General features: G+C 34.6%; 1 protein-coding gene across 2 annotated transcripts in view; it reads left to right on the forward strand.

The window, feature by feature from the left end:
• Positions 1-13,142, forward strand: part of LOC123306226 (roundabout homolog 2-like) — a 256,341-nt gene that overhangs the window by 198,352 nt on the left and 44,847 nt on the right. For both annotated transcript variants that reach the window (XM_044898813.1, XM_044891624.1), the window contains exon 3: positions 12,687-12,971. In XM_044898813.1, coding sequence (XP_044754748.1) covers positions 12,687-12,971 — 285 coding nt within the window. The remainder of the gene's footprint in view (positions 1-12,686; positions 12,972-13,142) is intronic.

Genomic DNA, 13,142 nt, shown 5'->3' on the forward strand with positions numbered 1-13,142 from the left:
TGCACGAGAAACAATCAACGTCCATATCTGATCTGTTTCGTAACACGAATGCTTCAATTTCGACGATTATTTGACGTTTTTCCGATGAGCTCGTCGTTCGTTATTAATAACTGTCGGTACGTGCTTTTTCAAGACAAAAAATGTATCTATAATTTTGGAAAATCGCTTGGGCCATTTTTTTATAGTTAAAATGAGTGAAATTGATTCATTTCACTCAAATGTCTTGTCTTCATATGTGGAAGTTCTTATCTTGATTTTGTCTTGAAGTCAAGACAAGATCTTGAAATTTTCAAGAACTTGCCGACTCTTAAATGTGCACTTTTTCTTAAATATAAGTTGTCGGAAATGGGAACTTTTCTCACGTTTTGGTTGATGAAATTGGTTTCATTATTCCATTCACTTTTATCGAAGTATTTGATTGGCCATTTCACATTACGAAAATGTGAGGTTATGACGTTTGGCAAAACATTTTTGGGTTTAAATCAGCGCTATGTTGTGCATTCTACGTAAAAGTGTCAGTAATTAAGTATTTAATCAAAATGTGAAATTACTTCGTAAACTATTAATTCGAAAATATGTGAATAACATAATTGACGTTCATACAAGGCTTGTTCGTAGAGTGGTTCACAACGGTTGCGAACTGAACAGAGCAAGCGCAAGACCATTTTAGGGTGAGGAAAATCCATTTGCGCTTGCTCTGTAAAGTTCACAACCATTGTGAACCACTCTAAAAACAAGCATACAAACCACAGATTACAGCCTACTCTGTAATAATAATACAATAATAATATTGATTATCTATTTTGGCTAAAGGTTGAAGAGGATACATCCGTTTTTAAACCAAAAAATCAACCCAAAGATGAAATGCATCTGATGCAGTGGTAGGGAAAATCATCTTTCATTAAAGGAAGTCAAAATAGTTAAAGGGAGTAAGAGCAGGAGCTTCACCTTCAAACAAAAAATAAGACAACAGGTTCATATTTTCATAATAATATATTCATTGATACTTTAAGACATTCGCAATGCATAGGTCAAGTCAAATGAAAAATAAAAAAATTAATTCTCTGGAACTTTTTCAACGATAACATTTATTGAAAATCCTCCACACTGTAGTTACTTTGTAATTGTATATTCGGCATTCAAAAAATGTTGGTTTTTGGTACCACCTTCATGGGAGTGGTTTTTTTGGGACATTGTCATGATGGAAATTCGTCCCCCTCAAAACAAAAGGTAACCTAATCTAACCTATTTTTCAGAAAACCTTGAAAATTCTTTGTTTCTGAGTCCTGGGGATCAAATTTTCGTTGGGCACAATATATATCCTATTTTATATGGAAGGGCACTTTTTCAGAAAAATTTTCTAGCAGATTTACAACTTGTGAAAAGCTTTTTTTTCATTGATTCATATTCCAAGAATCCAAACAATCGGAGGCGACCGAAAAAATTCTTCATAAGAGTTCATAATTTCAATACGTCAAAGACAATGATTCTTTAATGAATCTAGGTATTATGTTTTCTGTACTTTAAATTATGTAAACTATTTGTACTTATTTCAGTAGAATATCAATGAATCAAAGTAAGAACCTCAATATTTCTAATTCTCTATAAATATTGAATCGAAGTCCATTCAGCCTAGTTTCAGCCTAGATGAATGGTTTAGAAGTTGTTTATCACCCATTCATTCAAAAGTGACTTCTTCAGATTTTAAAAAATTAGAATGTAAGTATATGCTTACATAAGAATAATAATAAATAAAGAAGTCACTTTTGAATTAATTCCATTCATCTCGAAACTAGGCTGAATGGACTTGGTTCACTTCAGCTCTGAACCCCTCAATTGAAGTACATAGTAGATTTCCACATTTTCTTCTTACAAATTCAAAAATAATATTTGAAACAGGTGAAGGTAAACTAGTTTACCTTTGATAGCGAAACATGTATCGTGATGAAAACTCATTTTGTGAAAATTGTATAAGGTAAGAAATATCTTCAGATGATAAGAGCTCAAAAACACACAAAAAAGGAATAGTCAATACTAGTAACAAAGTTTTTTTTGTAAATATCGAAAGACGAATCAATAAGCTGGGAAAAACATTGAATGCTTTGTATGTATTCTAATAAGAAATACAAGTTTATACCTAATCTCTACAATTCTATTCTTGTACCTACCTCTTTTTTCAAAATTTTCAAAAAGTTCAAAATCGAGTTCAAAATCATTCGACTCTCTACCAAAAATGCAGAATCGTCATATAGAGAGATTGAGAATGATCAGAAACTGAAAGCGCAACCTACAGAGTTCATAAACTTAAATGTTATTTGTGAACTTCTTGTCACCAATAACAATAATATGAAGATAGGATTATTCATTATGATTAATTTACAAAGAGCACGCGAATTTTTATCGACAAGAGGCAGACCATAACTCTATCGCGAAGCTGCATTGTTTATTCCTTCTGAAGTAAACATAAATAAAGTGCAGCAATTATAATCAGTGTAGAACCAAAAGTCAATATCATGCCCAAGGTTTCTCGTTATCCCGACAGAAAAAGGAGCGTAGACAAAGATCCAAAGCCGGTACACGGACCGTTCGGCCAGCTAAGTTGAGAACGTGAAGAAAACGAGAAATAAGAACAAGAACTGGCGAGCTGTGTTCTCAAGATAAGCAAACTGAAGTGTTCAAAGCCGGTCGGAGGGAATCTGCAAGCATTCCTTTGTTCCTTATTCGTTAATTCTTCTGGTTAGTCATACTGCGGAGTCTAGTTTTCTGAATATGTTTTCGATTGCTTTGAACCCACTTTAGTTACATTGTCATATTTAGTTTCCTTTTTTCCGAAATAGGACAAATTTTAAGTAAAATCTGAATATGGATCGCAATATGGTAAAAACTTGTTGGAATTAATTATCTATTAATTTAACTAGTAAGCCTAGAGATCACCTATTAGATCCTGCTTTGAGTCACATTCGTCATGAAATTTGAGTAGTTGAAATTAGAAATTGGAAGGAGGTGTTTATTCGGCTTATTTCATTAATGAAAAATCTACAGGTATGAACATGGTCCACAAACTATTCATAACCAATCTGAGGTTGTTAAATCTGTAGCAAAACATAATAAATTTGATTCCTTAAAAGATGTGGGGATGCAATTTCCTTATTTCTAAACAATCTCGAATTTACTCTATAGGGAGTATTTGAAAGTGAGGCATGTTTTCCAACAGAAGGTAGAACTGGCCAGAATGAAGCGTTTCACCAAAAATCACTTATACAAAACTTTCAAAATGACAAAGCTGTTGGAAAAAAATCTCCTGATTCGACCATGTGGTTTCGTTTAGGATATTGGCTCATTCGATATTTACGTGGCAATGAAAATGGAAACTTAGGATTGCCGAATTGTTCTCATTATTTTTTAGTAACTTACACGATTTCATGAAATGGCTCATTTCGATACCAACTGACAGAAGAGACTTAAAACATAAGTGTAAAAAATAGAATAATACTTCAAAATCCCACCAATAAAACTTGTCTAAATTATTCACGAATTATTTCGCAATGGGCATCACAATCTTCTTGTTCCAACATTCCAATAATCGTCGTTAAAATGGGATGCAATAAGGCAACATCATAGCACTTTTTCAACATAACTAACATAAGCACTTTCAAGAAACTGCCTCGATTTTCTACATTTTTGTTCACCCTAAATTGCACGATACCACAATTTTGATTCTCTAGAAAGTGAGCTGATGCATCTAATTCGATGAACTTGGTACTGCACCATTGATTGTTCAGCCATATGTTTATTTTTTGTTTCGTTTTTGTGGCGCTGGAGTCACCTTCCATAGTTCCGTACTTTGTGACTCGAACAAATGTTTTAACCGTAGATTCTTGTGGTCAAAAGAAACACTCTTTTCCTTTATCATTTTTTCCGATATTTTTCCATGCAGGGATTGCACTTGCATGGTGTTTGTGGACTGTCATTTGAGTTTCAAAAGGTCAGTTTTTATTTTGAATTAAGCAATGTATAAATGAGGACGTTGTTCTATATCCTTCACGAGTGGGGAGGTTAGTCGAGATTTTTTAAATGGCAACCCTAACTTTTTTAGACAGAAATGGATCTTTGTCTCTGGAGGATAATTTTCTCCTCGATGGCGTTTTTAACACTTTTTTTTATGGGCTAAGAATGCTCAAACTTCTTGAATCCTTTATTACTTATATGTATTATAATCAATGACATTTAGTTCAGGAGTGATTTATGGTTTTGTAGTGTTATCGCTAATGGTGCTCAATTTAAACATGTAATTTCGGATAAGTCATCAATTACTACACTACGAAATGGACTTTTTTTATTACACTTCAAAAAGATCAATCACTCCTCAAAATACATAAATATAGTAAAATTTCGTTTTGAATGAGTAAAAGAAATCAATACCTTTAATAAAAGAGGAATGATACAAAAATCTCATCGATTACTAATTCATCCTCAGCAAGGAAAGGTCTATCCATTTCTCCAAAATTATACATAAAAAATTGTCCAAATCAAAATAGCAATTGAACTATTCGAGCATTTTTGCACAAAATAGGTAATTTGTGAAATAAGTTGCTTTTTACTCCCTCTGTTGGACCTACTTTCCATTTTCCATACATAATAATATTCACCTCACACTGTATCTCTAATCTTAATCGATATGAATTGAGATTATCCGAAAGGGTTTTTTTTCTTCGCTCGATTCTGAAAAGAAAAATTTAATCTTGTAACTTCGGTCAGAAGAACTCGACGTTTTTGTATGAATATAATCCAATAATATTTCAGCGTTCCGCAGATTAAAATCTGGCCCCGTTTTAAAGTAGTCTCCGACTCTGCTCGCAAACTTCGAACTCCTTGATTGGGCACCGGAGCTTATGGTTTCGACCTCAAGATTGATGATAATCAAATCAATTCTGCCCCTTTTCGCTCGACCGTAGATGAAGGATGGTGTCTGCCCAGGGAATTCTACTTGACGAACTCTCATTTACAGTCGTTTCATTCATCTTCGTTTTATCACTAATTGGATAATTGGCTTAATGCACAGGGTGGGCAAAATTCGTTGTCTACTAAGGGGCTCTCGGGAAGTATAAGAGCTAGAAAAAAAAGATTTCGATGAATTCATCCAAATCTTCATTTTTTTAAATGGCAACCCATAATGAACAGAAAAAAAAATGATTTGTCATTTAAAAGAAAATGATGATTTTGATGAATTTTTGTTCTGATAATGGATGTCCGTTTTAGTGGACCCTGTATATAACATGAATATTTACAATGAAAATTTTTAGTGTTTCATTTATTGACTAGACACAGTCCAAATTTGAATCAATTACATAAAATAGGTCTTAAGCTATAGTCCTTTATGTGAGTACCTCAAACTGTCAAAATATTAATAAAAAGTCAAATTTCTCGAACACCGTTGAGAATTCAGACATATACTGCATTCACATTTATTTTAGCAGTCGTTTGGCCATGAAATAATTTTCTCAAGTTTTCGTAACTAGAACGGAGTGAGGTTGACACTCGTGAAATGTCGTTAATGTCATAACGCCGTTGCCACAACTAATATCAATTTTTATTACGAAAATGCCGAAAGTGATTGAAAAAAGAGACAGGGTTTCGGGAAGTGAATCCACAATACGTCAGCGAAATATTCAATGTAAGAGAATTTATATAATGTTTCATCTGAATCTAAACGACTTATATTTCAGCTGAATATTTCCACAATCAGGAAGATTGTGAATGAAGAGGATGACAAAGAATTTCCTTCTATTGGGAGACCCAAAAAAGTGGTGGCATTTGAGAATTTTATGTTTGAGTGAATTAATGCCAAAAGTTCACTACAGGATTCTCGATGAATGTCATCGTACAATAAATTCTCGAAAATTGATTTTTTTATTTTTCATTTGACTTGTCCTATACATTGTGAATGTCTTAAGGTACCAATAAATACCTAATTTTTATTATTATATCAATGCATTAAGATGAACAGCCACAAATACGCGCCAGTTGTCCTGTTTATTCATGTGAAATTTTTGTTCAAACGTGAAATTCTTCTTGACTTGAAACTTCCTTTCATTCCTTTTACTTATATTGATGCAAGATGATTTTTGTTGAAGAATTTAACATTCTTGTAATTATCTGTCAAATCCTTCGGGAGATACCCATTCCCAACCAATGCAACATATGCATTTCATCTTCGGGTCAATATTTTTGAAATCTACAACTGTTGTTACGTCTTCAACCTTTGCCCAAAGAAGATAACGAACATTAACTCTCCTCAAGGTTGTGCATATTATGATATTATACTGATTTCTTGTATTTTCCATGCAAATAACTGGATTTGGTATGCCTTCAATCAGTTTGTAAAAACTTCAATTATGTTCGTCACATATTTACCGAAGAGATTCGGCATTGTGATAAAATACGTAATAACAGAAACTTTTACGTAGAACGGGCAACAAAGCGTTGATTTAAAACCCAAAAATGTTTTGACAAGCTTCATAACCCCACATTTTCGTACTATACAGAGTGAAATGTGTCAAATTTCCATGGCCGACCGACTGCTAAAATAAAATTGAATGAAGTATATATTTATGTATTTCGAGGAGTGATTGATTTTTCTGAAGTGTAGAAAAAAAGCCCATTTCGTAGTGTAGTAATTGATGACTTATCCGAAATTACATGTTTAAATTGAGCACCATTAGTGATAACACTACAAAACCATCTATCACTCCTGAACTGAATGTCATTGACCCTATAATACATATGAGTAATAAAGAATTCAAGAAGTTTGAGCATTCTATTCCCATAAAAAAAAAGTTGATCAAAAACGTTATCGAGGAGCAAATCATCCTCAGTGACAAAGATCCATGTTCTGCGCAAAGAATTTTTATTCACCAAACAAAAGATTGTCTGGGTCCTCTGATCATAACTGCTAAACTTGAAATGAATTTGTTAGACGATTCGTGAGTTATAAAAATCTCTCTCACAAATCAATAAATCTTCTCGTCTTCCAGAAACAAAGAATCTTACTCCATGTTTGATTGTTGTTTTCTGGCTCCCATATAGATTTGTAAGGCTTCAACCTAGAACAGTTATTCGTGGACCATGGTACTCAATTCTGGTGATCACTTGGATTTGGAAAAAAAAATGCGTAGTGGCAGACAGCCGAGTGATTTTATAAGGGCTCCTTTTTTTCATCGTCACCCCAAGGACTTTCCACATATACTTCATTCAAATTTATTTTAGCAGTCGGTTGGCCATGAAATAATTTTCTCAAGTTTTTGTAAATAGAACGAAGTTAAGTTGGCACTCATGAAATGTCGTTAATGTCATAACGCCGTTGCCACAACTAATATCAATTTTTATTACGAAAATGCCGAAACTGATTGAAAAAAGAGACAGGGTTTCAGGAAGTGCTATTTAGAATTCAGGTCCGCTAATTCAAATAGTTATACCCTGATATTCTAAAATCCATAATACGTCAGACGGTAGCGAACATATTCAATGTAAGAGATTTTATATAATGTTTCATCTGAATCTAAACGACTTATATTTCAGCTGAATATTTCCACAATCAGAAAGATTGTGAATGAAGAGGATGACAAAGAATTTCCTTCTATTGGGAGACCCAAAAAAGTGGTGGCATTTGAGAATTTTATGTTTGAGTGAATTAATGCGAAAAGTTTACTACAGGATTTTCGATAAAAGTCATCGGAGAATGAGTTCCCTAAAATGGATTTTTCTATTTTTCATTTTACTTGTCCTATACAATGTAAATGTCTTAAGGTACTAATAAATACCTAACTATTATTATTACATCAATTTATTGAGATGAATAGCCACAAATATGCGCAAATTGCCCTGTTACTTGTTTATTCATGTGAAATTCTTGTTCAACGGTGAAGTTGCATCTTAATTTGAAACTTTCTGCAATTCCTTTTACTTATATTGATGCAAGATGATTTTTGTTGAAGAATTTAACATTCTTGTAATTATCTGTCAATTCCTTCGGGAGATACCCATTCCCAACCACTGCATCATATGCATTTCATCTTCGGGTTAATATTTTTGAAATCTACAAATGATGTAAGCCAAAGAAGATAACGAACATTAACTCTCCTCAAGCTAGTGCATATTATGATATTATACTGATCTCTTGTATTTTCCATGCAAATAACTGGATTTGGTATGCCTTCAATCAGTTTGTATAAACTTCAATTATATTCGTCACATATTTTCCGAAGAGATTCGACATTGTGATAAAATACGTAATAACCGAATCTTTTACGTAGAACGTAGAACACAACGTTGATTTGAAACCCAAAAATGTTTTGACAAGCTTCATAACCCCACATTTTCGTACTATACAGAGTGAAATGTGTCAAATTTCCATGGCCAACCGACTGCTAAAATAAAAGTGAATGAAGTATACCTACTAAAATATCCAGATTTCATCGCGGAATTGTCGCAAAAATGTTCCTGTGGGGGTAAAATTCAGACTAGCCTCAAGATAAAAGATTCGCCCCCGTCTAGTGAACTCTGAGACGAAGCGAAACCGCCTGAACATTATCTTATCTATAACTGCCATATCGCCCATTTCAATATTCATAACCGTTCCTTTTAAGTCTCCCCGGAACACTTCTTTCAGACAAATAATACCTGACTGGCGGATCCGAGGTTGAGGGTATTCAACAGAGCCTCATCCGAGCCGAAAACCCACCGTATCCGGTAATATTCCGCGATACGGTGCTCCCTCTCCCCAGAGTCCAGATCCCCAGAACAAACACTAATTAAAGCTACATCTCCGGCTGCGAAACACGACAAGCTGCAAGCCAGATAGGGATAGAAGGGCTGTATTAGCGCGGGGAGAGCGTTTCAGTGGGTAATTGCCGAAAACTATCGTAGTATAATGAATACACATACCGGTTTCCTCCCACGCCCACGTGTATGTGTACCGATTCTGAAAATACGATTCGGATTTCCCTATTTGCATGTTGGAATAGTTGACCGATTTTTGGTTCTCTATTGCACGATGAATAGGAGCAGGTACAAACAAAATCGGATATTTCACGAATGGTTCATTGGATTTTTTACAATATCATCGAAACTATTTCGTTTTGAAATTTAGGAAAACATTCAACTATCAGAGATGAATTTCTGAAATTTGCTACAATATTGAATATCACTCTGATTGTCTTCTACCAAAGACTATATAGTAGAAAGATAGGAAACGCCTTCATATCGCTAGTACTAAAAACTGACTACATTTTGGCCACTGAAAACACGCGTGACAATGAGATGGCGCTAAAAACGTACTTTCAATACAGGAAAACTTTTTAATAACAGTTTTCTGTTTTTTTATTGAGGGGCGCGAAATTCGAATTCTATTTCTCGTATTGCATTCCAATATTGACTTTGTTTCTATCAGAAAACAAACATCCTGAGCGACAAAACAAAAATATGGTTTTGTTTTGTGATCAGGATGTTAGTTTTCATCTAAACATTGTTTGGAACTAATTGATATCAACGAAAAACGCTTTTGGATGTGCTATAGGTTTATTTGCAATTCATAAAAAATTTACAAAAATTGAAATAGTGGGCAATAAATGAAGCTTTAACTAGGACACTAAAGTATATGGTGATCTGCTATACGTCGAAGGTGTTGTTTCTCTACGAAAGGTTGTTCTGAATTAATGAACTTAGTTGAATTTGTAGAATATACATATATCAGAAATTAATATGAACCAATATTCAATATACCATCATAGCATGCATATTCCAGTTACTTACATATGTAGGTATTATTTAAAGAATTTTCAGAACCGCACTAAAAAAAAACCTTACAGACATATGCAAGAACTGTATGTCAGTATAGTTTCTTGGTGCTTTTTTTATGATTTCCTTATGATATGGTCTCTTCCTGACACAATATACAAATTGATTACTGAATGAACAAAACACTCACATTCGGTTCCCAAATGGAAATCAATAAAACCTCTGCATTTCTGAATATATTGAAAGAGTGGCAATTGAAAATAATTGAATGGACCTATAAAAATCATAATTTCCCCTTAATAGGCCGTTCATGCAAGGGATGCTTTCTGCATACAACAGTTTACGTCGATGAACAGTTCTCAATTGACCTGCAGTAAAATGTTCATTGCACATGGTGTAGTTAGTAGTGTTTGCTGAAGTAATTGTCTTCAAGCCCTGAGAATTTTATCCACTTCGGAGCACTGAAAATTAGAATCAATGAATGATCGATTCACATGTTACGATTTTTATTATTTACGCTTCCATTTTCCTTAGTTGAGTGAAAAACTTAATCACGTAAAATACATTTTATTATTTGATCCACCGTTCTTCACCATTCAATAATTTTCGAACAATATTTTGATGTTTTCACCAAGAAATAAGACAAAAAAATTCAAAAATCAACAACTAGAACGAGCCAGATAAACAAAAAGCGGAATGAGAATCAAAACATTCAAAACCTCCTTGATCAAAATTGACGTCTGAAATCTTAAAAAATTTCATATATTTCTGCAAATGGCACTCAAATTTATATTTTAACTAGTCCTAGCGTCTTAAAAACACGCGTGACACACAGATGGCGCTCAAATCGCTTTAGTCGCCTCGTTTCCTATCTTTCTACTCTATAATCTTTGATACATTCAGCCCTTTGACAACTTCAGAGAAATATTTTTTTGCATAGTTACTTCAAGAACAGGTTGCTCTTCTTTTTTCCAAAAATATGGGGTCAGTCACAAAATCGCCAAGGCCGAACGGTTGTGCTGAGATCGATGAAATTTCGAAATCTATAACAAAAAGAGTTGCTCTCTCGGAACACTCATCATATTCAGATCTACGATGATTTTTCTTGGAGATACGCGTGCTAAAAGTTGACCTTCGAAAAATTCCCAAGAGGGTGAAGTCAGCTGAAAAAAAGACCAAACTTTGCACCGAGCTCGATGAATTTTCGAAATTTATAACTACAAGAGTTGCTCTTTTGGAATACTCGCCATATTCAGATCTACGATGATTTTTCTAAGAGATGCGCGTGTCGAAAGTTGACCTTTGAAACATTCCCAAAAAGATGGGGTGAGTTAAATATTCTTCAAGACCGAACGGTTGCACTGAGCTGGATGAAATTTCGAGATTTACAACTACAAGGCTTTTTTCTTTAATTCTTCAACTTTCTCAATTATTAAGAATTCATTTGAACTACTTCTAAGGGCATAAGCTGCCAAACGAAGCCTATGTAGATGAAGTGATATCCACCTGAAATCTTGTCAATACCATACGAGGATGTATTGATATCTAGTTAGCCAAGACCAGATCCATCCATAAAAAAAATTATGCGTTACCATAGCAACGAAAAATAACTCATCAGAAGTGTTAGTGTGAAGTTTGAGATCAAAAAAGTAAGCCATTGTTACGCAATAAATTGAAAGAAAGGAGATGTCCACCGAAATTGTGAAAATCGAACTCGTAGTATCGAACCATCATCAAGTACCTGCATTTAAAAGGATTAAGATCTAAGCAGATTTACGAAGATATGCTTAATACCCTTGGTGATCAATGTCCTTCGTATGCGACCGTAAAAAATTGGATTGCAAGCTTCAAAAGAGGTAAATTTTTCATGGAAGATGATGACTGATCGGGAAGGCCAGTTTCTGTATCAGTCCCCGAAAATATCGATGCAGTTCATGACATGATTTTATCATACCGTCGAATTGGGCTAAAACGGATATCTGAAGCACTGAATATTCCATATGAACACGTTCATCATACACTTTAAGTCAATTTGGACATGAGAAAAATTGCTGAAAAATGGATCCCCAAATGTTTGAATGTTGACCAAAAGCGTGCAGGGGTAGAAGCATCGCGTTCGATCTGTGCTCGATTTGAAAACGATATAGACTTCTTAAACCCAATTGTTACTATGGATGAGACTTGGGTACATTTCTGCGATCCAGAAACAAAGCAACAATCGATGGAATGGCGACACTCTGGTTCTCCAAGACCTAAGAAGTTTCTTGTCCAAAAATCTGCAGGAAGTTCTTGCTTCAGTTTTTTGGGATTGCTATGGAGTAATCATGATTGATTTTTTGGATAAGGAGATTGCTATTCGACATTACTGACCACTCTGCGGGAAAAAATTAAAGAGAAAAGACGCGGAAAGCTATAAAAAGGTGTTTTGTTTTTGCTGGACAACGCCCCTGCACATAAATCTCATATTGCCATGCAAAAAAATCGTGATTTCGGGTTTGAATGACTAGAACACCCCCCTTATTCACCAGATTTGGCTCCATCCGACTATCATCTCTTTGATGTCGTAAATTTTCTTCCAATGAGGAGGTAATAAAAGCTGTGGAGGTCTGGTTTGCAGAGTAAAAAGAAACATTTTTTTTGAAAGGTCTAGAGACGTTACAGGTTCACTGTAATAAATGTATCCAATTGAGAGCAGAATTTGTTGAGTAATAAAATATTTTGAAATTGAAATCTTGTTTGGTTCTGTATTAGGCTAAGAGTTTTTCAATAAATCTTCGTATGTATAAATGTGGACAATATGCTAATAGTGTCAGGAAGCTTGTATTATGATTAATCAATATAATGAAATTCTCTTCATATCTTTTACTTTGAATTATCGTTTCTCCTTTCAGTTCTTCGAGACGAATTCAGGACCATGCCAACTGATACCCGGGTTGCAGCAGGTGAAACAGCACTTCTTCAATGTGGTGCTCCGCGTGGTCATCCGGAGCCCAATTTGGTTTGGAAGAAGGACGGCGAGCAGTTGGACGTCGATTCGGACAGAAGGATGCGAATTGTCGACGGTGGAAACCTCATGATAAACGACGTACGTCAGCATGACGAGGGAAAATATCAGTGTGTGGCGCATAATTTGGTCGGATCCAGGGAATCTCCACCAGCAATGCTAACAGTTCACGGTAAGTACCAACCTCGTGATCACCTATGGACAATTTCACTTGGTCAATGATTTTTAGCTCTTTTCCTTTGAAATAATTACAGCTGTTCGGAAATTTTTTGGCTAAAAAGTGATGATAACTATATGAATGCAGAACACCAACCATTTCATTTCTAATTCTGCCAAATAAGCC

Source organism: Coccinella septempunctata, chromosome 1 (assembly GCF_907165205.1).
Source record: "Coccinella septempunctata chromosome 1, icCocSept1.1, whole genome shotgun sequence".
Lineage (NCBI taxonomy): Eukaryota > Metazoa > Arthropoda > Insecta > Coleoptera > Coccinellidae > Coccinella > Coccinella septempunctata.